At 35.3% G+C, this 25088-nt stretch overlaps 3 protein-coding genes across 8 annotated transcripts in view; 1 reads left to right on the top strand and 2 right to left on the bottom strand.

Annotated features, from left to right (window-relative positions):
- Positions 1-223: 223 nt before the first annotated feature.
- LOC112576680 (Golgi to ER traffic protein 4 homolog) lies at positions 224-9050 on the bottom strand. Its single transcript, XM_025259315.1, has 9 exons — positions 8907-9050; positions 8105-8183; positions 7209-7290; positions 6616-6771; positions 6000-6138; positions 5690-5830; positions 5151-5226; positions 3547-3616; positions 224-3227 (listed from the first exon to the last, which is right to left on the bottom strand). Exons 1-9 carry the CDS (start codon positions 9011-9013, stop codon positions 3097-3099), a joined length of 981 nt encoding a protein of 326 aa, XP_025115100.1. The 5' UTR covers positions 9014-9050; the 3' UTR covers positions 224-3096.
- A 1175-nt stretch (positions 9051-10225) lies between these two features.
- On the top strand, positions 10226-14629 carry LOC112576673 (ribosome biogenesis regulatory protein homolog). Its single transcript, XM_025259303.1, has 10 exons — positions 10226-10422; positions 10567-10639; positions 11078-11116; positions 11311-11349; positions 11717-11818; positions 12117-12195; positions 12967-13074; positions 13516-13667; positions 13848-13984; positions 14341-14629. The coding sequence occupies exons 1-10, from the start codon at positions 10274-10276 to the stop codon at positions 14537-14539; spliced, it is 1077 nt and encodes a 358-aa protein (XP_025115088.1). The 5' UTR covers positions 10226-10273; the 3' UTR covers positions 14540-14629.
- A 716-nt stretch (positions 14630-15345) lies between these two features.
- Positions 15346-25088, bottom strand: part of LOC112576630 (calcium-activated potassium channel slowpoke-like) — a 32556-nt gene continuing 22813 nt past the window's right edge. For all 6 annotated transcript variants that reach the window (XM_025259235.1, XM_025259244.1, XM_025259251.1 and 3 more), the window contains 8 exons: positions 24834-25002; positions 24336-24560; positions 23621-23819; positions 22422-22520; positions 21967-22097; positions 21497-21691; positions 20981-21151; positions 15346-20523 (listed from right to left, as the gene is read on the bottom strand). In XM_025259235.1, coding sequence (XP_025115020.1) covers positions 20431-20523; positions 20981-21151; positions 21497-21691; positions 21967-22097; positions 22422-22520; positions 23621-23819; positions 24336-24560; positions 24834-25002 — 1282 coding nt within the window. In that variant the 3' untranslated portion in view covers positions 15346-20430. The remainder of the gene's footprint in view (positions 20524-20980; positions 21152-21496; positions 21692-21966; positions 22098-22421; positions 22521-23620; positions 23820-24335; positions 24561-24833; positions 25003-25088) is intronic.

Here is a 25088-nt window from a genome sequence, read left to right as displayed (position 1 = left end):
TAAATAATATACAAAAGAAAATTTTAATCACGTGAGCATTGGGCTGGACGCTGCTAACTGGATTTAGGAATCACCTAATATTTTAATGTGTTTGCCTTTTAGTTAGTGGTATGCTACAGAACAGGTGCATGTGGCACATCATGTGGTGATGTGGCCTGCCACATTATGTACATTTACAAACATGAAAAGCACAAGCCTAATCATAAAGAACATAATGATCACATACTTGTAGCAAGTTTATTTCAGAGGTATTAATGTGAGTTTATGCCTAAGAACCATTCCAGTGGCAAGCAAAATGTGGACCATTTTTTTTTTAACACACTTGAAGCCTAACCCAAAAAATAGAGAGTTTGTAACATGATTACAGACTTTCATACCTCTAAAGCTGACTATTCTTAAGCTGTAAAGACAATTGATTTTCCTGTTATTATGTTACATATAATTTTTGTTTTTAATGATAACAGTGCAGCCTCATGTCATTTCTGAATTAGGAAGGGAGATGCAAACAATATTCCCTACTCCAAAAACAATAACAGACATTAATTCCCAGTTTAAACTGCAAATGTGGAAATGCTATTCCCAGTCTAAATCATGCACAATGTCACTGAACAGTTTAAACCATAACAGGAAAAGCTCATGTAATGCCGGCATTTTGGCACTTCAACCACCAAAGCAAAAAGGCAGCAGCAAACTTGTTAATGTCAACTGGAGGTAAAAGGATTTTAACATACATTCTAAATATTATGACATGCACTGTGAAAAGCAACTGGTGTACTGATCTCTCAAAATTGTATAAGTTATATGCATTATAGCTGAACAGCATGCACTCTGGCTAGGAGTACTACTGGTTTTTGGTTTTTTTTTTTTCGTTGCTATTCAGTACTGATCCCTGACATTTAATCTAGTCCACAAGATGCTAGCTAACATTTCTTGATATACACCACACATTCAAAGTCTGACATTTTCTTATGTGCATTAAATTCATCCAATTAAACTGATTTCATTCAGAGACAAATATAAAAATGTCAACTGTTTTCACTATGCTTAACATTCCATACAGCTCAACTTTTTAAGATGTAAATAAAAACAGAAAATGGGTAATTGTATTAATATTGCTCGAAATCACATTAAGAATGCAAACATTGTGTAAACAAGAATGATACTAACTACAAAGTTCTGCAAAATAAGTTATCCTCGCCAGCTTCATTACCATAACAACTGCTCCTTGTTCTGCTGCTGTTTCATAAATGCTGATTTTGGCTAACATTTTTATTTCTATTGGCATATTTCAAGCTCAGCTTTCATAAAAGAAGGTTATTAAAAGAAAATAGATGATGCCAACACCTTGAAGCATCGCATGTTATCTTTTCAAACCATTCTGAAAAACCATGGAATAAACGTGCTATTTTTTTCCCAATCCATCTACACTGCACCCAGCTATGCTGAATAATGAGAATGGCCATTTATGTACAGGGTAAATAAATATGTAAAGAGAATGAGCCGTTTAGTTGAAACATGTGATTATTGATCGAAGAAGCGCATAACCCTGGAAAGACAAATATTAAGAGACATCAAATGTGCTGCTTTAAAAAACAAAAGGACAAAAAAAAAAACAAAAAAAAAAAACCACACAAACAGCTGAACCTTGGAAAGAGGAAAGGTATGTTTATCAGAAGATAAAATCTTTCCCACACACCAACTTTTAACTTGCAAATCATCACCAGACAATACATCACTGAAAATACTGCTATACAAGAAATAGTCAACTGCCACATATTAAAGCAGCAGTCCATTTTATGAAGAGTGCCAGCATTTCAAGCTGCTGTTCTTTCCACAGAACACATTTTATGAAATTGTGTGACAGTGAAAAAATACTTTCAAAATGTTTCAAAGCAAAAACAAAAAAATATTGCTGTATATTTCAAAAGGTGTAAATAAACTATACAATGAAATGAACCTATCCCATTTTTTATTTTGCCTAGTAGTGCAAATGAGGCAAAGATCCAGGATGAAATTCTAACAGAATATTGACAAAATTTTCTCAGAACCTGTGTATGTATAACTAAAAAATGTCTGCATGGCATTTTTTTAAAATCAAAACTTTAGTTTCCCTTCTCTATTGTGTAAAACATTGCCTTCTATTGCCATATGCCAAAAGATGTGTCTAACACAAAGGGGATTTTTTTGGGTTTTTTTATAGAAAGTGGTCAGAACTAGTTGCACACCAAATAATAATAAAAACCCCAAAACCTAAAGTAATAGGTATGATCATTTTGTCTAAACATTGTTTCTTGAGGATTTTCGAATTACACAATGAGCCAAGAACGGTCCTTCAGTGACAAATTCCTGTATTGACCCTCCATGAATGTCAACAAAGCTCATTTAAGTTTGACAGCTAGACAAAACTACTGGACAACAAATATGCCATTGTCATAACATTTTTTAACACAACTTTAAGACTCCTAAAATAACAATAACGCACCTTTCTATATTTCAGAGGGAAAAAACAGATCCCATGAATATCAATTCCTAATGCCATATTATCCATATCTTTGACATATAAAGCAATTTTTTTCAACTGATTTCTCTGTAATGTATCCAGGAAAAAATCCACTTAAAAATCAGTTCTCTAAGATTAAAAAGGAAATGTTGCAAAATCTGCTCACAAAATGCTGAGTTCTTGTGCTAAAATATCTTAAGTTGACTCTTCAATTAAAGATTTTGTTTAAAACACCTCATTCAGGCAAAGACTGATGCTTTAAACCTTGCATACTATTGCCAAGAGTTTTGCTTACATCCTGTTAACATTCCTGTCAATACCACAGAAAGGTTTAAATATCAATGTTATGGACATCAACTCTGAACACTGCAAACGTTGAAGGCATGTAAACAAAGGAGATGGGAGAGAATGTATTTTTAAAGACATTCACCTCTGATCTTAAAAACCAAGCCAGGCATGGCTTCAGAGCAGCGCTGATATCTATGAAATGCAGAGGTTTCTTTCCCAAACCATGAGTGATATTCACATGCATTTTGCTCTCCCCAGAATGCCAAGACCTACCATTGCAGACATTTAGTACACAGAAAGGATGCCTCTCAATCAAGATCAATAACTTTTTCTGGCCTTGAATTTGCTGTCACTGAATGAGAGGATCCAGACATGCTAGGTGTGGAGGGTGAATCAAAGTCCTCATCAAGACCTCCTAAAATGTTCTGAAGGAAATTTCCTGAAATCACAATAAACTACAAGTTTGAGACATTTCAGTGGAGTTTCCTTTATTATTATTCGTCGCAGTACTGGTCTTCACATGCTGCTATGACATACAGTTTGTACCATCTAAAGCGGGAGAAAAATTACTCATATACCACCCAAAAGGGGAAAAAAACACTAAACTTGTGACTGAAAATTGCAAACCACCAAGGAAAAATTCAAAATTCTCATAACCTGCTAATTGATATGCATAAATTAGAATGTTCAACCTTAATGAGCATTACTGTTAAGAGGAACACAAAGAATGCTCAACATAGGAGCAAATACAAACTTACCAAAGAATCCTTGACTGGCTGCTGGTGGTGGAGGAAGGCCAAAAAATACTTGGCCAATTCTGTCTAGATACTGTTGGGAGTGGGTGGGTGAAAACACAGAAAGATCATCAGTAAACAAAAGTAAGGTGTGGCATGGTGTGCTGCAGTTGATGCATCTTTTGTCGCAAAATACTTCTTCATGTCCACATAAAAAAATGTGACCCACAACGACGAAATGAGTCTTAACTGACACAGAGAAGTTTCATAGTAGATGCCCCGAAAGGTGAATTTTCTGCAGCTTGACTTTAAAAAAAAAAATGGATTCCTTGGTTGTTAAACTAACAGGAAAATACACTGCTATGTTAAAATAAGAGCTAGAAATTGTCGTAAGATAAATTTGAATTGAGGTACCTCATGGTGATTTGTCCCGATTTCCACAGAAAAAAAGAGTCTGTGTTTTCAATCTCTTTAATGACTGATTCAAATATGAATTAATCAAAAGATTGTGTGCAAAAGTTAAGGGGTAAACAAATTTGGTTGTTGATCACGACACTATCCAATGGGAGAATCGGTTACTGAGCTGTCCTTGGTAACAAAAGAAAAGGCACTGAGTGATTGGCCGAAGGGGACAAAACTCGTTCCTTCCACCAGGTTTTGTTCACACATGCTGCATAAAGCAAAAGCATGGTGGAAACATCTGAATAATGAAGCATTATTAGCTTTTAGTCCATAAAGCCTGTGGAACATTTTGTGCTTTTTTCTAATAAAAGGGAAAGTGTTTATTCACTGCCAAGTGAATTAACAGAACAGTACACATGCATGAATAAACACAATTTAGCATGAAAGTTGTGCTTCACTAAATTTTTGTTTTTGTGTGATCCGTCCATTCTCCAAGTTTTCTGGTATGTCAAAGCACGCAGTTTTTTTTTTTTTTTTTTTTTATTTTCTGCTCATTTTTGCCACACTAGTAGTTAATTTTGTATTAGTCTGCTGTTTCTGTGAGTGTGCATGCTAATTAGAATGCAGTAACAGTTTTCTTCTATTAATGTTTGTTTTACTAACAGGGTAAGGCACTAAAAGGCACACAAACATTCATTGCTATATACTTTTTGTTACTTGAAATAATGTAACATGCTGTATTTTATCATCATGCGGAATTTCATTTCGTGTGAATAATCAGAAGTGCCCGTTGCTAAGGAAAAACCTGGTGGAATTGCTGAAAATCTTTGAACCTGCTTTTCTGAAAAAGACCACCACCATGCTTAGCACCCTTCAAGCCTTCATAACTCACTCAAATTTGGGACTAGAACAATTTTTGTATCAAAAGAAAGGTCAGAACCTGTACATTTTCAAAATATGTGATTTGCAAAATCTTAAATTTTCGAGCTAAGGCTCATTCTGTGGTGGCAGGTCACAATTATCATCATATGCATCAATGATTGCATAAATGAAATCAGCTTTTATTCCTTTTCCATTTTACAAAGCATAAAAATAAAAACAATTCACTACTGCCTACCTGTCGTTTATATTTTAAAGCTCTATCATTGTGTGCGTGTGTATATATGTATATGCTTTGAAATTTTGTTAATTACGATCTTTAAAAAAAGAACATTAGAAATACTTACTTCTTTATAGCTTGGGTCTCTACTAAGCGAGGTCTGATATTTTTCACAAAGAACGGTAAAGACTGTTAATTTTCCTCTGAAAAATTAACAGTGAGCCTTAACTTTACTCTCCTAACATCAATTACATGGATAGACAAATATATATCACAAGTTAATAGCACCAACCTCACTAACTTCTTATCAGTTTATACAAGAACAAATTGAAGAAAAAAAAACATCTTTGAAATTGTTACAGTACAGGCCGCACAACATGACCTTTGAGAAGAAGGCTGACATTTGAAGTTGAAGAAGTCCCTCTGCCCAGAGAGCAGCTGTCTATTAAAACTGGTTAACTGTTTTACAAGAAAAAATAAAGGCAGTGGAAGAAGAAGAGGGGACTCTATCTTTCACATAATGTGCCCTAGACCTACTAAATCACTTACTAAATCACTTACTAAGTTAATGAGGCTATAAGCCTCTACTTTTAACTACTCCTACCAATACAAACAAGAAAGCTGCTTAAACTACAAGAGTAAAATATCATTACATTCTGAACTTACCCTTCCAAAGCTAGGAGCAGGAACCAAATAAAGTTTAGAAGTGGCATTACATAGGGTGGACCTGTCTTAATAGCAGGGTGTCCACTTGTGTATGCTTTGAAACAGTCTGCTGCTGTTGTCTTATTTTTAAGGCACAAATATCTAAGAAAGGAAAAACAATAATATCACTTTGGTGTGCTTATTAGCAAAATAGATTCTCCACTCACAGTATTTTAACAGTAACTAAATGGTATTCAGAGATTGATTGTAGATTAGGCATTTATTGGGATAAGATTTTCATGATTAAGCAAATAGGAGAACATGTACTAACTGCAAAACTGCTTGAGTGATGAAAAGATCCACTTCAGAAGGATATCCCTGCTGTACATGATATTCGAGCAGCATAGCTGCACATCCCTTACCATCCATTGAGTGAAGATAATGATATCGTGCTTGCGGATAGTTGTGTTCTGGAAATGAAAAAGCCAAAGCATATTCAGCTGCTAGCTAATTTTTTCAAAATAAATATATGCTGCATATGATTACTTTTACATTTGGTTTACTTCTGTGATTAAGGGTATCAGTCAAAATTTCTCTTTTCTAGAAGCATTGAATAATGCCATTTACATGGCTACAAGGCTAATGTCATGTTACACATCAGTGTCACTGATTTTGAATTGTGCAGGACCTTAATTTATCATTATTTGAAATGCTATATTCAATTTCAAATTGTTCCATTTCTCCTAACTCTGAGTAACAAACAAAGTTAATTTGTCTGGAGTCCACTTCTCAAACATGTGCCTATCAACTCATAAACTCTTATTCTGCTCTTGGTTCAGAGAGTATAACACAGGACATGCACATCAGTGATGCTGGCCTATAAATAGAGGAAACTCTTTACAAATTAAAAAAAAAAAATGTGTTTGAAGCAAAATGTCTCTTTTAACCATGCCAGAAGATGACCCCGAATTTTTGATGTAGATCAGGATGACCCCGTTTGTGAGAGATATCAGAAGAGCTGCTCCACTTGATTGCATGAGAGATGTAAGCAATACGCTCAGGACAATCTGGATCCATTTTTTCCAAGAGATGCACTAAACGATCTGTTAAAAGGATCAACATGAATTTCTACCTTTCATTTGAAACATTTGTACTAGAGAGTGATATATTCACAATCTTTAGATTCGCTAAGGTCTAATTGAATAATAAATGAGTAGATTTGTTTACAAGATGCTTATTTCTTCAAAAGAGCAGTTCTCTTTGAAAACCTTTAAAAATTAGATTTTCCCCCTACAGTTAGGAAGGAGGATAAGATCCCATTTTCCATTTGTATGGCAAGATTTTAGTAGCATATGCTTGAAGCATTCCTTTTTCTCATCTTTCCCATGTGATATTCTTTAAATGTTTTTAATTTTAGCTGGAAGCTAAACACTGGTAACAAAATGCTCTATGGGTTAGCATGTTATTACAATTAAACAAACATTAAAAAGAAATGTAACACCAAAGAGGGGTAGTTGTGGGAATGAATAAACTCTCTTACCCATTGTTTCATCAGTTACAGGAGTACAAGATTTGTTGAGAGTGTCTACCAATAAAAGGCTGAGGTCTGCTCCACTTCCATACTGTAATATCAAGTTAGAAGGATATGAATCAGCTAGTCATTTAAAAAAAAATTGGATTACTGCAATTAATGCAGGCCACAAAGGAGTATATCTTAGCCAATAGTTGGGGTTTTTTATAGGTCAATCATAAAAGTTTCATGATTGAGCAGCAAACTGAAAAAATGAGGGAGAAATGCAGAAAGTGAAAAAAAGGACATCAAAGTTTAAGGAAGTTTTATATCATCCCCTCATGAACATCTCTCATACCCTGACAAAATACTTCTAATACATCTTAAATACTTAGGCCTGACGAGAGGGAGGGTGTACCTGGGCTCACGGCTGTGGAGGGGCCCTAACTTGGTCAGTAATTTTTTTGTTAGTTCTCTTTTCTTTTGAGCAAAAGTGAAAAGAAAGGCATCGTGAGAAAAATAAAAGCTAGACCTCAAAGAATAATTATGCCTAAATTTGCAACAAATGTGACACCACACATTCATTAGGGTAAAGGGTGTAAACCTTGTATTGTCTTTAATCTTCGTTTCTTTAATCTGTTGAGTTTTTCATGTCCACTGGTGACATTTTCCTATAGAAGAGGTGTGAATAATTTTTTTTTTACCTCATTTACTGAGCACCCATGCATACAAAGCTCTAAAATGTTCATCTCATGCAGTGTCGCAGATCCTAGCTGTATAAACATTTGTTGTCCGTAATTATAACTTGTAAGCATACTGTATACTGGAAAAATAATAAATGATTACAATTAATGATTAATTCAAAGATTGTCTACCCTTGGGCCTATGGTGGGTTTCGGAGGCCCTGAAAGTACTCTTGATATTACCTGATTATGAGTCAAAAGTGTCAAAGCACCACGGTAGAGTAGGTCAATGGCTTCAGCATACTTCTGTTGTCCACTGTACCTACATGCATAAGTATAATAAAGCTAAGCATTTATTTAACAACTGTTCACAGGGTATTCAAAAAGTTCACACATAGCTGATATATATATTAGACTCTAACACCAGATCTTGTGGTACATTTAACCTCACTTAAACACAAAAGTTACTGAGAATATGCAAACAACTCAATCACTTGACATTGAAAATTGCATTTGATTCAACAGCTATCAACCAGGGTTTAGGGTCTTTAAATGCTTCTATGTGTTCGTAGGCAGACTGGGAGCTAGACGACCATTGCCAATACCAGCTTGACAACTCACACTTTAGGCTTTTTAAGTAGAAAAGCTGGCAAATCTAGAAAATGTATACGAAAAAAGGCACAAGATCTTTCATTTTTTATTCTATTTTACCTTACTGTTTTATTTTGGCATCAAACTTACTATCTGATATCAAATAAAAAGAAAACAGATAAAAGCTCAATAGTAAATTTATTTTTAGTCTTAATTCCACAATCCTCAAACAGAAAACGATATAATTCTAAAACTGTTTTAGAATGAAAACCAAAATCATTATACGAAAAAAAAACTGAATATTATAGCGCTGATTATTAAAGTGATAGCGGTACTATGCCAAATACTAATTCGTTTTGGTTTTGCGTCCAGGAACACCGGCTGGTTGACAGATTCGACAATGAAATTGTCAGATCAAACCATCAGAATAAACCACACATAAACAACAACTAACCTAAAATATAACGTCCGAATCATTTGGTGAGCTTCATAAAAATTCCCATCGCTGATACACGCTTCACATTTAGCAAGGACACGTTCGATTCCCCTAGAGCCAGCCATTTTCGAACACACTATTGTAAAACAATTTGAAGATCGCGATAATTGAAAAAGGATCCATATAGGAACTTTGAGAGGTTGACGTGTTCACTTGTGAATGACGTCCCTTGCTTGGGGGTAAACTCGCCGATTTCTTGAGGATCTAAATTCAAATACTAAAACCCGGGTTGTTTCATGGTTTTGTGTTGAAAAGTTGAAAATCTAGACACTGTGGCTTTATAAAGGGTTGAGCCATAATCTGTGATCTGAATATCAGCCGTAGATTGAGTATTATGTGTCCTTAATCTGCTACTTTTAAAAACATAAACATTTGCAATAATATAGTAACAGCTATGTAAAATGGAATACAAATCCTTATGCTTCCAATACATGCATTGAACATATTAAATGAATGAATGAAATCGGTTTTCTACAATAATGTTCGTGGAGATCGAGAGATATTTGCTTTGCATTCTCAACTATAAATATTTGACAGTTTTTAATTGTTCACTTTATGTAGTGGGATTCCCTCTATAACTTGGGTATAAATGATTACATATATCAATCTACCGCAGTCAATTTTTTCCCATAAAAACCTATCTGTAACACAGAAATATTTTTTAGTTTCGATAAACTTAAAATTCGACCTGCTCATTCTGCATGCATTTGTCTTGCCACAACAGGAGAATCGAGGAATAGTTGTAAATATCGCCATAACTTTTGACCAATAAAATTACCCTCTAGCTCGATCCTTGACTCTATAACGACTTTCCATCAGTAATTTGAACTACTGTTCCATCAAAATGTTATACTAATGTAACCATCACGAAGAAAACCGTAAACTGTCTTCACCGTGAGTATTCGTGGTTACAGTTTCACGAAACCGATACGCCCATTAACAAATGACCTAGTTTGTATTAAGGACATGTATAAGTAAAGTGTAATAGAAGTTCGTGGTTTGTGCATGCATGGACGTGGATATATTATTTCGTGGTGCACGTGTGTTTATATACGCGCGCCTCGATAATTGACACTAGGGTGGCGTAGAGGTCAAGTGTAAGTGGGTGTGTGAGGTGTGACCGTATATTGTGTAGTGTATTACTTATAGCAGATCCAATCAAAGGAACGTTTCTTTCTCTATTGTGGACAATTGAATAATAAAATCGATGTTTTTTTTTGTTTTTTGTTTTTTTTTTGGGTTTTTTTTTAATCAAAGGGAAGTCACTCTTGCTTACATCAAACTTTTACCAGCTTATTTCCGCTTCCGTTCTGTCGAGACTCCGCATGGCCAATATGGAAGTAGCGAAGTTTGAAGAAATATTAGGCTCTAAAGCTAAGAATTTCAAAAGCATAGATGTTCAAAAAGCACTCGATGTGGAAGTAGACGCGGGAAATCTTGCTATATATGATCCAAACATGTTGGATTTGGCAAGGTATAATGAAAATAGTTATAATCATTACCCTTGACGGTACTAAGTGATTTGAGTAATAAGTACCTATAGAAACAAATGCAACAATTAAGTTAGATAAATGTTAAAAGATGTGTTGATATCTTTTACACCTCATTACTTTTGCAGTAAAAACACAGAGGAGAGTTTAAAAGCAGTGACAAGGGACAACGTTCAGCTACTTCTTAACAGACTCTGGGAGGTATTGTGCTGACAAACGCATTCACCGTGTAATTAGAAAGATCAACGCGGAGCAGCTGATTATGCTAAATAAACATTTTCTCAGTTTAAATTGCCGACGCACTTGCATGCATGTTCATATATTCATATTGTTTGTGTATTGAAGAATCCACAAGAAGAAATATTGAGAGCATAGTGTTTAATAAACAAATGTACAAGCTTAAAGCTGTTATAAACATTATAATAAAGTTATTCAGGTGGCATCCTTAAGATCTTTCAGTCAGTCGAATGAAAGTTTAGTGTTTACCCTAAAAGTCATATATTAAATCACCAGCAAAAAGGAATCCTTACTAAGTAAGTTAATTGCTCATGTTATCGTAGATAGTGTAACAAGATAATTTTAGTGTTTTTCAGTTTCCTTTGACCATTACATTTTTTTTTTCTTTTCTTTTTTTTTTAGCTTCCTGTTGAAAGACGCGAAAATGTCATAATTGTGAAGGTGAGCTTTAATTTTTCAAACAACTGAACATATTTTTACATAGCTATTGGTCTGGTACACAAACAAGTCAAGGAACAAGGTAATGTTGACAGTATCTCAAAGCTAATTCTGGGATGCTTTCTTTGTGAGCCATTAACACTACATATTAAATGTTCACTGTGCCACTGAAGGAAAATGATTATTTCTGATTACAGCTTCCTGAACCTACAACGAAACTTCCCCGTGAAAAAGCTGTAAGTTAAGACAAATGTTTGGCAGTGTACCTTGCTTATTTACTATTTCTGCTTTAACTATTCTTTCTTTAAGTGTGTTTAAAATAAGCATTCTCTTTAGCTTGCATGTTTCCATTCTAGTTATATTTGTAATCAAGCAAATGTATCATTGACAAATGTTTTAATGCAAACTTTTTTTTAGGTAATTACAAAAATACTTTCTGAGGGCACTTAAATTGTGCCAGTGTGTGCACATGAGCATATAACATTCGAACATGTTACCTGTACTGATTACTTTTGTATATCTTGAAGTGACTTCTGAAAGTAGCTATTATGTTAGATTTTTATTTTTGAAGGATTTCAGTCAATACATTTTCATGTTTTCCAGGTCCCCAAAGAAAAACCTTTAACAAAGTGGCAGCAATATGCCAAGCTGAAAGGAATTAAAAATACGAAAAAAGGACGCATGCTATGGGATCCTGAAGCAAAGGTTGGTTTGTGTTTATCTGTGTTATATGTTTATAAGGGTTTTATACAACATTAGCATATAAACCATTTATTAATTTATGAACCGTTTTATGATTCTGCTTAGCATGTAAATCATGTTTTGTTATAAAGAATCTAAATCCTGCTTACATTTGTTCAAACCACACACAGTTTGTGGATGATAGAACGTCACAGTTTAGAATGTTATAACTAAGTCCCTACAGATGAACTTGTTTGTTTATTTAATATCATTTACAAGTATATTTTTACCTTTTAAACATTCTGCTGTGTTATGACCACAGGAATGGCGGCCACGCTGGGGATACAATCGAATAAATAGCGAAAAAGAAAAATGGGCAATAGAAGTCAAGGAGGGTGCTGGTATGTATGCTTTTTTTGAAAAGTAAATTATTTCTCTACAAGTAGTATCTAAAGAGGTTGTTTTATTCATTGTAATTCCTGTGTGGTAAAGTGAGTGAAACACATTCTTGGGTGGTAATATTCCACATTTTATTTCAATTTTTTGTGGCAAATGAAAGTTACCTTATTTCTTGTGGTTTTACTCAATTTAGATAATCTTCCATTCGGACAATGGTTACCCAAAGTGACTAATATGGCTTTTTTTTAAACACATATCAAGTTTTCACAGAAATATTTTTTAAATGCAATTATAGATGAGATGTAGATTTTCTTAGGGAAAAAAAGGGCTACTGGTTAAAGGTATGAATATTTAATTTCTACTCATTTTGGTAGTGAAAAAAGTCCTTTGTTTAGAAATTATTTTTTGTGACATAGAATAATTTTTTGGGGGGAAGAAATAATGGCCCTAATGTGGCAACCAGTGGTAGCCAATTTACCTTTAAGTTGCATTGATTATTGAAACCATTATATAGTAATATGATAAGTGCTCATGGTAAGCTAAATTGATTTTTCGAGGTTTTGTTTAGAATATAAAGGTGAAAAATTTTATTTTAATGGCTAAGTATTTTTCATGCTTCATAAATATTGAGTTTAAAAAGCACAGTACTTTCTTATTTTTGTAATAACAATAATAGTAAATAGTAATAACAAATGTTAAACCAATAATCACTGTGGAAAAAAACTGTAGAACTATTAATAGTGAGTATTTGATTTTTTTTTTTTCTAATTTAGATGCATTTGAAGATCCATTCGCTAAACTGAAGAAGGAAAAGCAAGAAAGAGTGGCCAAAAATGAGCTACAGCGCCTGCGGAATTTTGCGAGAGCTCGAAAGATGAAAGGTGGTTGTTGTTTTAGTTTGTCCACGAAAGCAAGTGAAAGAAGGGAACCTCATTTACAGATCTCTGATTGCACTTATTAAATCTGTCAGTTTTTTAATAATACTTAAAAGTATTATTGCTTTTTTTTTTTGGATATAGTTATGTCTTATAGCTTCAGTAAAGCTGCCTACACACACACATTACCAGCATTGCAATGTAAGTCATGTTGGTGCCAAAATTGCTTTTTTAACCAAAGTAATGTGGACAATTAAGAGGGCTGCCCAAAACCAGGTCTGCTGGCGAGGTGTTGTTGCGGTTCTATGCTCCTTGAGGAGTGACAAGGAACAAACTACCGTGGACAATCATTGAAACTTAGTGCAATGTCAATAATGCTTAAGTTTAATGTGTATGTCTTGAAATTCTTAATATTTTACGCCATTTAATGGCCTGCTCGGCTTTCAGTTTCTACTGATGGCCCAGCATCTTCTGCTCCAGCAAAAGATGAGATCCTGAAAAGTCTGGCAGTGACTCGCCGCTCTGATGCCTCCATGGGCAAGTTTTCAGAAACCTTGCCTAAAGAAGCAAAAAACAAGTTTTCAGGAAGGAAACGGAAGGTCTGTTCTTTTGTGCAAAGTTTTATGTAGATACAAAATGAACAGTATACCTTTATTTCTCCTTCAAAATATTTGTCTTCATTTCATAGAACTGTTGTAGTTTTTCTATATTCTCAGTAATCTAGAATGTCTAGGCCAATGATTAATGAAGTTTATGAACTAATTTTATTTTGTTCACAGTTTGAACAGAATAATGTGTCAGCAGCTCAAGAGAAACAGCGACATTTAGACATTATCAGCAAACTTGAGAGTGGGCAGGCAGTCTTAGATGTGCAGAAAGCAACAAATGCTGTTATGAATGCTGAGGACCAAGCGAGGTATGTTTGTCCTAAGACATTTGAAAGAGCACATAGCATCATCATTTCCATGTCTTTCTTTTAGCAAACAATTACTGAATGCATCTAGTGCAGAATATCTAATGCTAACTGAAAGTATTTACAATGTGGCATAGAAATATAATCTACCTTCTCTTAAAATCCTTTTATGTGTTGTGTATTTGATTACTAATAAAAAGTCAAGGTACTTGTGCTTATGATATGCAGCTAACTTCGTACTGTTTCATTGGTCTTAGAACCACCTTAGCATGACATTAGGTAGGATTTATATTGAAAGGTCATTGAAATTTATTTATTCTTATACAGAGTTTAATGGGTTGCATTTTCCACTTTTTCAGAGCAAATGAAACACATGACAGCAAAGATATGAAAAAGAGAAAAACTGCTGGAAAGTCTGGAAAAAAAGGACAGTTTGGGAAGGCTGTAAAGATGGGAAAAGGGAAAACAGGAAAAGGGAAAATGGGTAAAGGACGAGTGGGAAAAGGGAAGATGGGAAAAGGGCAGATGGGAAAGGGGCAGATGAGAAAAAGGAAATAATTCATGAATAAATGAAAATTTTATATGTATGTTTGTATATCGGTGAAACCAGTGTGATTTGAGGCAATAAGATTATGGATGTATATCTCTGGAGTGCTTGCTGACATTTTTGTTTTTTTGGTCAATTTGCTAGAATGTGGCAGAAAGCACAAATTCCCTTCTGGGTGTATATATGGATTGCTGTCTGTATGCCAAGACCAACGCTTAGTCTCTAGTTCTCCATTGTTAGTTTCGGCGAGCCTAAACAATGTGAAAAAAACAGGAAGCTTTGTACAAAACTGCCTTGTTTTAGTAGTTAACTGGAAAAAAAATCGTCTGCCAGCAGTCCAGTAATACAAGTTCGTAGTTTAACTGTTGACATCAAGATGAAAAAGAGCCAACAATGCAAACTCTCATATTGACAGAGGTACAAAAGCTTGAGCTTATAGTCTCTTGTGTTTTCAGTTTGACTCTTAAGTCGTGGAAAGTGGAGAAAAAAAAGTAACAAATTTATTGCAAGTCAGTTGTCAAATTTAAGAATGTTATCACCGTTCTGGATATTAAAGTGTTGAATCTAGACCTGACAGCCTACAACTTTACCAGTTGGTCTCAACAGACAGCCTGTAGTCCAGAGAAAGATGTCCTTGAGAAGATCTTTAAAACAGAATAGGAAAGGGAGAGAACTAAAAAGTAGGAAGTTGAACGTTGGTATAAAAATTAAGAAATGTTAAATGTGGATGGAAAAGATCTATTACAAGGAAAGGCATCATTACAGACCATGAAAAAGGTGTAGATTCAATGCACGCACGCACACACATATACAAATCTTTAGCAAAATGTTGCATTGTTTAATTAAAAGAACAATTCACTCTGATCAAACAGTAAAGAAAAAAGTTCACACAGGAATTCAGTTAAAATAGAATCTAATTCCTTCTCCCACATCCTGCTTTCATCAACCCCTTTCAGAAAATGTGCACCTGTTGCAGCCATAGTACACTTTGGTACTCAGAGCTTATTTCACAAGAGAGGGTTGCAGACTTGGTTTTCTTTTACTACCCATGGAGCAAGACACATTTCACCCTACTGTCCAGGAATTTTCCTGGCTAAAGATAGCATAAGAACTTTAAAAGTTAAAAGGCCACAAAAATAAATGTCCAAAAAGCACATCAACTTCCATCTTAACTTGAAATGACTCAAGGAAAAAAAATGCAGATATCAGGCAAATTCTCTGACTTAACTGAACACTGAAAAACAGAAAGACCACAGCTGCAGTAAAAACAGAGCTTTTGTGTGTGCATTAGTTCATGTATGTTACAATTATGGAAAGGTATTTAGATACAAAATCACAAAGTTTGATTGCAAATGCTGACAAAGACAGGTTTGATAAATAGCATTCTTTACATATCACAGCCATATTCTGAGAATAACAAAAACTCAACAGCTGATAAATACATGGATAAATAGTTGTAACAAATGGGTATTAATCAGAAAAGGACTTGAGTGCAGAAACTTTGCTATTTAAGAATTTGTGTAATTTTATGCTTAAATTGCAATCATATTTTGTGCTTTAAACCAACTTGGCAGAGATATCCAAATCAATTTTTTTTTTAAATCATGCTTTCAAATTATGCGTACCCCATATTTATGCTCGTAATAATGGTTCCTTTAATTAATAATAAAACTCTTATAATCTTATTAGTCACAGATTTTTTACAATCACTTATTCTGTTTAAAATAATAAATATTGGGTAAAGAGGAAAGCATTGTTCAACCTGAAGGAGGGGAGATGAGTGTACAAGAAACTGACTGCACGTCCTGTTCTTTTGTGCCAAAGGTAAAAAGATAAATTTAGAAATTCTGGATGTTGAGAGGATTTATCCCTTTTCTGCCAGCTGAAAAATACCATGTAGCACATAACTGTGAGGATCTCGCTGTTATGACATTCACCTTAACTGTATTTCAGAAGGAATGTGTTCAAAGGAGACTGGAGACAGAGGTAACATTTCGTGGATTGACACGCAGCAAAAATAGTTGGCCACTGGATAAGGTGACCAGACGTTTCGGGGGCGAAAGCAGGACAAGTGCCGATGATGGTGTCGTCACCGTCAAAGAACGCCGAAAAAAGTGATTTTTAAAGACAACTGGGACATTTGATGGACTTGCCAGAAAGCCAGAAAGCGGGACATTGTGCGTCCCGCCCGATATTCAGGCGGGACACGAGGTCAAAATCGGGACTGTCCCGCCTAAAGCAGGACGTCTGGTCACCTTACCACTGGAGGAAAGAATTTGATACCCAAACCAATAAGAAAATAAAAAGTCGTTGCAATTTTTTTCTTAAACATTTTGGTTTCTTGCAGTTCATAACTGCATTTAGATGAGCCATGGTTTTCTGCAGCTTCACCTCAAAACATGCATTCAAATCCACTGTACTAGTATTATGTTTCCAATTTTTCTATTTAATTCATTTAAGTAAATGTGCACTTAATCTTATTATCTCCATCCAAATTTTGTGCATTAATTGTCCTGCAGTGATTAGATGCTGCTTATAGAAGTAGCAGTGGTTATTTTGTAACTGTTTTATAATGTATGCAAATTTTGTCTTTGATAACATATTTATTTTAAACCTGGCAAGAGACAGCATATTCTAGCAAAGTATGAAACCCCACACATGGTTACATATTATCTAGAATATATCAGGCCGTGTCAGGGAGCTAAGTATCTTGTCATCCTTGAAGTTGCATACTTGGTTGTATAGATGCATGTGCACACATACGCTGGGGAAAAAAGCATTGAGATCATACAGATATTTACTGTTTACAGTTGCTGGAACTAGTTGAAAGAGCTGCAGAGAATTTAAGTGACACAGGAGCAGGCAGCATTTAGGAGAGACTTTATGTACTTATCAGCTTTATAAAGGATCACTGTAGTCTTTTCTGGCCATGTGACCCTGCACACCACATGTCCAAAATAATTCTTCTAGGGCACCATGAAGAAGGGAGGTAAACCTGAGATCAACAGGAAGAAATGGCTGGCAAAGGAGTGGTTTTCTGCAGCTCAGCAAATGGTACTGGAGACCCTTTCCAGTTGGTGTATCTGTCCAGTCCCCTCTGATGACTACCACAGATCAAAGGACTGAACTATCTGGACTACAAAATAGCAACCAGCTAAATTTTATTTGAAGTCATCTGTCCTGAAACAGTTCACCCAATACTCAGCTTTCTACAATACCATTTTTGAGAGTGCCATTATGCTACTAGGGATATTGGTACTAAGTTCACCCCACAGCAACTCTGAATAACAAAGAAGTCATTTTTTCGAACTGGTAAAAAGTAGTGCTAGGCAATATACTCTTGTCAGATATTCACTGCCCTAGACTCTAAAAATGTTCAAATCCTGTAATTCAATGGTAGGAAAAAATTGGTGCATATTTACATCAGAAAATACTAAATTATCAAAACATCATCTAGAATAGAAAAAGACACATCTTTCCCATCTTTGCATTATTACAGGACTAGTCGCTAGATGCTACTCATGTTTTATGTTAATCAATGAGTTCAAATGAGCATATATGTCACTATTAAAGCTGTTTCATGTTATCAAGCCAGATAGCACTTAACAACTAGTGTGCCATACCTCAGAAAAAACAAAGCAGATAAACATGTTAGTTTTCTGAAACTTATTATGCTCTAAAGTATTATTCACAATATATAAGCTAAATCAGAGACCATCAATAGAAAAAGGTTATCTGCTAAGCTACAAGACCAAGAGTAGGTCAGTGAACGAGGCCAGATCACCACAAGAAATGAGACTGGGGTTATAGACAGGAGTAATCTCAGGATGAAGTTGGCTTGGGAATGGACCTTTCAGAGCAAGAAGCTAGAACACCACTAGAACATCAAATGAAGACCAGTAACACAATCTTAAGAGAAGAGGGTATGTGTAGTATTTTTTGGAGTCATGTCCTGCTCCATTCCATGGCTGTATAGATGAAAGTTACATAATCATCTCCCCAAGCTAGAATAATACTTAAAAGGGATAATGCTGTTATAAACAGGAATATAAAGAGTTTGGTATCTATTCCTAGGTCAAACTTTGTCTTTGCATTCTGAGAATGCAGAGAGCTGGTATGTTAATCTAGCCATGTTGTAAACTATTGACATTGCATGAAAGAAAGATGGGGAACGACTCAATTGATCTGTGTTTGGTAGCTATCCAAAATCACATTTTATAATCACAAACAGGAATTTAGGCTGCAGCAATATTGGAGAGACCACACACAACAATCAAAAATCAAGCAGAATGTGGGGTATAAACCTTGGGAATGATTCAACATCTGAATTTACAAGTTCATTCCAAGAACATGACACAGTTTTCAGTGTTCAGCAAGGAATTTCAGTGGTGATGGGTGGGTTGAATGGTTTGAGAAATGCAGAACCATGATCTTGCAAGGAAGTTTAGGAGTAATTTAAAGGCCAACAGAAATATTTACAAAAAGGGTGAGGTGTTAAAACAATTCGAAACTGTTATTCTAATCATCGTAAAGTCTACTCATTCTTTCACTCATACTCTTGTGAGCATACATTAACTGCTAGAACTAAATAGTCTTTGTGATAATTTAGAATCTGCATGAATAAACTATCATTTACTTCGAGTCATTTAGTTTTGATTATTTCACAGTTTGCCATTCTCCTCAATCTATTACTTTCATCTTGTGCACTTTTTAACAAATGTGTTATAAATTGCATCTGTTATACATATACTTTTAAACTCACTTTTTTGCTGTGTTGTAGTGTTTCTATTACCCACAGAACGGCCCTGTTACTTTGTATTCTTATCTGTTGTACTACCTCCCTGCCCCCAACCCCCCAACCACTCTTCCTCACTATCATTCTTTGTATTGCACAAACATGGCATAGTATTTTATGTATATTGTATCACAAAAATTGCTTTTAGAACACTCACTCACATAATCAGGGAGACTACGAGGTACAGCAAGGTAAAAAAAAAAAAAAAAGGAAGCATTAATAATACCACAATAGTTTTAAAAACTGTGTACCCTGTTTAGCTTTTTTTGGGGGGCCCCAAAATATGAAAATTGGATTATTAAATAATTTGTTAACAGCCATATATAGTTAAAAATTCAAGAAGTAATTAGTAAAATAAACTTATGACTGTGCAGTTTTGAAAAATGAAACTTATGAATCATGCATAGAACATCTGCACAAGTAATTAAATTAGACAAGAATATATCCAACAAAATCAATGTGCTAAGATAAATTAATCTACATAGAAAATAAAATAAGAACATCTAATCAAAGGACAGTAAAGTATCAACAATAATTATAATCCTGTTAGTCAAAACCCTTTAATGGCAATGCTGTCTCACCCTACCCTAGGCCCACAAAAAAGGCTCCAGGAATATGAACTTTCTAAAAAAAGTACTTGCAACCAACTGTCCCTAATCTTTTAGCTATTCTTCACACTCTTCCAGAGATTTTGACAGTGTGTTTCTAAATATGGTGTACAGTGTTATTACTCTGATTAGTGTGTTCAGCATCCCTTAGTACTTTTTTGTTCAGTATTATTTTTTAACTTCACCTCCCTCCTAAAAACTTTTAAAGTAAATCTCCATTGCTTACTGGATCAGGTGCCAAATCCTGAAAGTTTAAAACATTTCAGACTTTGACAAGATTTCCTGGGTATTGGCACCTAGCAGATTAATGTCATGATAGACTTACCACACCCCACATGCATCCACACACACATATGCTCTTGTGCAGTTAAAAATGGTTGTATACATTCACAAGTAAAATATTTCGAGAGAAAAAAACACTTTCCAGCGTAACAGTATTTTCAGGAAATTCCTGTCAATGTGTTCAAGCCGATTAAGACAGAAAGTTTTAGAAAGTTAATCAAGTATCTGATTCATGGCGGGCATTTCTGGGACCTCTTTTACGTGTCTTTTTCACACCTTCATTGTAACTGAAAGGCTGGAAGCAAAAGGCCTGTAAAAACAATTATGATTATAAATATAAATGCATGAAAATACAAACAGTATTGGAGGTAAAATATTTTTTTAATGTATTCATGATTTGCTTTTTAAAGTACAATTTTTTTCGAGTCCAATCCAATAAAGACCGGCTGGATGAAGTGCAAAGATCTTTATTAAAATGAAATGGCCAACGACTCCTTTTTTGTTGTAAAGGACAATATCTATGTAACTGTGACAAAGGTTACTCTTGCACCCATCGTATACAGGTTGTTTATCCCATTTCAGATAAGACAGTCATTAGACATGATGATGTCTAAGATAAGAGAAATAGGGGAAAAGTACAAACACCTTTTATGCAAAGTTTCCAGCATTTTTCCTACATGCTTTCAATGCTAATAACTTTACCTTACTGTTAGAGATAGTATCAAAGTCTACTGGTTTAAAAAATAAGGAAAAGACAACATTTTTACCTGATCAGTGGGTAAAAGTTGAAAGTCTGCAGGAGGGTTTGTGATGACGTATCTCTTTGATGAAGGACTCTTCGCTGATTCATTTGTGTCACGAAATCGATATAGTCCGATGCATAAAATACCAAAGTTTCGCAAGGCATACACAAAAAGATCTCCATACTTTCCATTTTCCTGTGTGTGAAAGATAAAAATTTAACACCCTAATGCTGTCATTCATAAAGGGTAAAGGCTATGAGTGTTTTCACAAGTCTGTTATGTTTATCATTAATTACAAGTCAATATACAGTATACTTTTTTGCCAGGGAAAGATTTCACTGTTCTATGAATATTTAAACTCATTTAATAACTAAGTACATAAAATTGTTAGGTGTTGCTGCAGAACAGTTTCCTCAGGGCAGATAGCATTATGATAAAACAACCATAAAGAAATCTACCACATGCATATAATAATTTCACACTGCATAAAGATATTGTTTTTGCTCTCTAATCAAACTGCAGGTTGACTTAAACACTGACCCCAAACTGACTGAAAGGCCCATCAAAAAGGGTTAGCTGTGCGACACGGCAGCGGTCTCTGTTAGCCAGCACAGCTGGTGTACAGTAGCCTCCACGCATGCCTGCTCCTTCAGCAAGAATCTGCTCAAGTTCTGGTGTGGCACCACCAGTGATCAAGGTCCGTATCAAGGTCAAGGCATTGTCATTGAAGTAGCTCTAGAGAAATAGCAACATTTTTTTTTTGTTTAAGCTGCCAACATTTCTTAAACAGCTCAGATTTTTTGTTGTTTAACTCTACCTGGCCTATCATGTCCATTAAAATATTTCTTTTAAAATCCTTATGACTATAAAACAATATCCGAGTTTGGGGAAAGATTCTGAAATTATTCCATTAAAAAGGTGAAAATATGTCATCAGCATGGTGTGTTTGTGTGTGTAAGAAATGTGATGGTGGTGCAAATACCCTTGTAACAATGTAAGTTTTCACTCACTGTGCTCATAAGAGAGTCAAGGACGCTGACAGCAAAAGCTGTTCCACAAGCAAAAGGTTGTGTCATGTAGAGTTCTGTGTCTGGATCATCATCGTCATCCTGATCCAAGAACTGTACATTTGAGTCATTTGCTAAACAGAAAATATAAATTAGTGTATGAAATAAATCCTGATACAAATCAACTACTTCTGAATCCTTTGGTTAAAAGGGCAAGCATAAATAAACCTACAAAATTTGCCCCAGAAAAAAATCTCAATACCACTAAGGCTGTTTTACTATTCCATTAAGCTTTTACTAAAGGCATCAATAAATGTTAAGAAAAAAAGAATTGTTTTTTCATCAGTATACAATATAAATTGACCTTCCTTAACCCCCCCCCCCAAATGGATAAAATATAGTTTAAAATTCTAGAGTATAACTCAGTAATGATGAAAAGTGTGCATAAACATATATACCCAGTTCTGTGATAAGAGGAATGTTAGAGCCTGAAACCGAGTCCCTACGGCTCATTGTCGACAGGCTTCCAAGAGGAGAGAAGCCAGGCGGCATAAATGCTGTCAGCATAATGTAAATAATAATGAAAATAATATTCACATGCACCTGTCCCTGACGAAGAAACATAAGACATTTACAAAAAAACAAAAAGAAAAAGAATGAACAGAATCCAAATACTTCTTTTCATCCTATCAGTCATCCATGCATTCAAATTTGCACAGCAAATGACATGAGAGAGAGAAGGGGATGGGTGGGTCACTGTTGTGTAGAATTTTTCTAGATTATAGAACCTAGATAAAAGAACAGTCCCCAGGGCTTCTGCTAAGGCTAAATTCTTTGGGGTCCCAGGTCTTCAGATTTTTAAGGGGTCCCTGTCCTTTGCCCAACTTTGGAGGGGACCCCATAGACAAAAATTCAAGGGGTCCTCCGAACTTTTAATGCGTACTGTACGCAATTTTTTGCGTAAGCAGAAGCCCTGGTCCCTGAGATTTTTATTTTTTCAAAGGGGAATCATGAAGATTTAAACAGCAAGAATATTTCTAGATAGCAAGAGTGAGGGGGGGAATTGGTGTTTTTGCTGTGCCAGCAACTAAGGCTATATTACGGCAAGGCAGCCAGCCCTGTAAACAGATGCCACGTGCAGAGAAAGAACAGTGTGCCCGAGACGAGAAATGAACTCTGGGCAGCCAACCTTCACTGTATTGGTGACAGGCGCTAACCGTTGCGCCACCGGACCGGTCTAAGATAGCAAGAAGCAGTCATGCTGATAACATAACAACAAAAGGAGCATAGTTTGTGATCTATTTAGGGATTGGAAAAAATCTTTGGAAACAGAGGGATGACAGCAAATTTGTGTGCACTAACAGTTAGTCTGGCAGCAAAGTTATGTACTCTGGAGTTTTTGGAGGAGATGATATGGAATGTCAGCAAAATAGTGAGCTGCTTCAGTCAAGGTGAGATAAAACTAGAAGTAACAAACATTTTTATGGATTTAAAGGTGAAGTAGCGACAGATTGTACTTATCTTTGGTACACAAACCTAACAATAAATGGAACTATTAATTTCTTTTGTCTCTTTTAGAAACTGTAGAATAACAGCAATATTTATTGTAGCTAAAATGCTTAAGACTGGACATGGATAGATGGGAACTCTTTGTTACCTGGAGTATGGGCAGATGCCTGGAGAAGGCCAATGCTGTCATCAAAGGTCATAGCTTTAATATTGAGGGAACACAGGATAGCTTCCTTATCTACAAGGTTAGGATCATCCAAGTTTTTGTCCTTTGCTGACACAATGACACACATGTCACACAAGTTGATGTTCACTGCCCGAAGGTTGGCTCGGTTTAAAGGTGACCCCTGTCAGAAGATCAGCATTGGCTAGATGAATTATTGTTTGCAAATCAATAGCACAATATACGTGGACAAATATAAAAGTAATAAAAAGTGAAAAAATTGAGAGAACATCAAAAAAGTTGAAAACATTTTTAGGGAATGGGCATTTATGTGTAGTCTAAATTCTAAGACTCTGGGCCCCTAGCCTGCTGAATTCCCTATCTGATATTTTGAAAGGCAAAACCAAGACTCACTGCTTGAGGTAATCGTAAGGCTTTATTCATTTAAAAATAACAGGTAAAAAGTAAAGTCCAGTTCCCCCGAAATGACTTGGACAAATGGTAATATTCTGACACTTTCTAACAGGCTGGAGACAGAATTATAATTCATTTTCATTATCATTTCAAAATTTAGATTGGACAAGCATGATCCAACAACAATATTACTAAATGATGATAGAAATGCATCCAAGGAAAGATCTAGGTTTAAGTCATGAAATTTATTGTGGTACACTATCTGCACCTTCAGTGTCACACTTACAGGCAAGATGGACAGGTTAGGAAAGTTCTGAAGTGTCTTCCATTCTCGCTGTAGATATTCTAGGTTGCCCACAATGACTGTATGCTTCAGTTCATGGTAATGAAAGTTACTGGCTCTCAGGGGCATCACAAGGTTACGAAGGCCAATCAAAGGAGAGTTGGCATCAGCAAACAGGCACACTATCACATGGTTGGACAAACCTGTTAGCACAGCCTGATTGCGATCCTGTAAATATGGAAATATGTAATTTTTTATAACTTAATCTATAATAAATATAACTAGCTGATGATCTTGAAACCTCAGTAATGGAAGATAATTGCACTCACATGATTCTTCAAAGTATTACATCACTAAATTTACAAAACGATGTATGCTCTTCTTTTAAATCTAGTGTTTGTAACAGAAAATATTTCTCAGCCTTAGGCTGATACACCTTTAACATCTCAATGTTCTGATTAGTCTTAAAAGAAAGATGCCACGTTAATACATTTTTCTCACCATGACAACTTCGTGAATTGGTCTGTCTGGGCACCAGTGAAACATGCCAGTAGAATCAAACTTGCAAGGCTCATCCACTGGTGTCATAGGAGCTTCTGAAGTAGAGTGCAGAGACATGGAATCACGAACTGAATCCTGAGGTGCTGTTGCACTGCGACCACTTGCAGGCCTGTGGACACGTTCCAAATACTGAATTAAAGGGCTGTTTGCAGCGATCAGACACAAAGCTTACCAGACTGTGGCAAATATGCATAA

This window comes from Pomacea canaliculata, linkage group LG1 (assembly GCF_003073045.1).
Source record: "Pomacea canaliculata isolate SZHN2017 linkage group LG1, ASM307304v1, whole genome shotgun sequence".
In the NCBI taxonomy this organism is placed as follows: Eukaryota; Metazoa; Mollusca; class Gastropoda; order Architaenioglossa; family Ampullariidae; genus Pomacea; species Pomacea canaliculata.
This window is presented reverse-complemented; position numbering and strand designations above follow the sequence as displayed.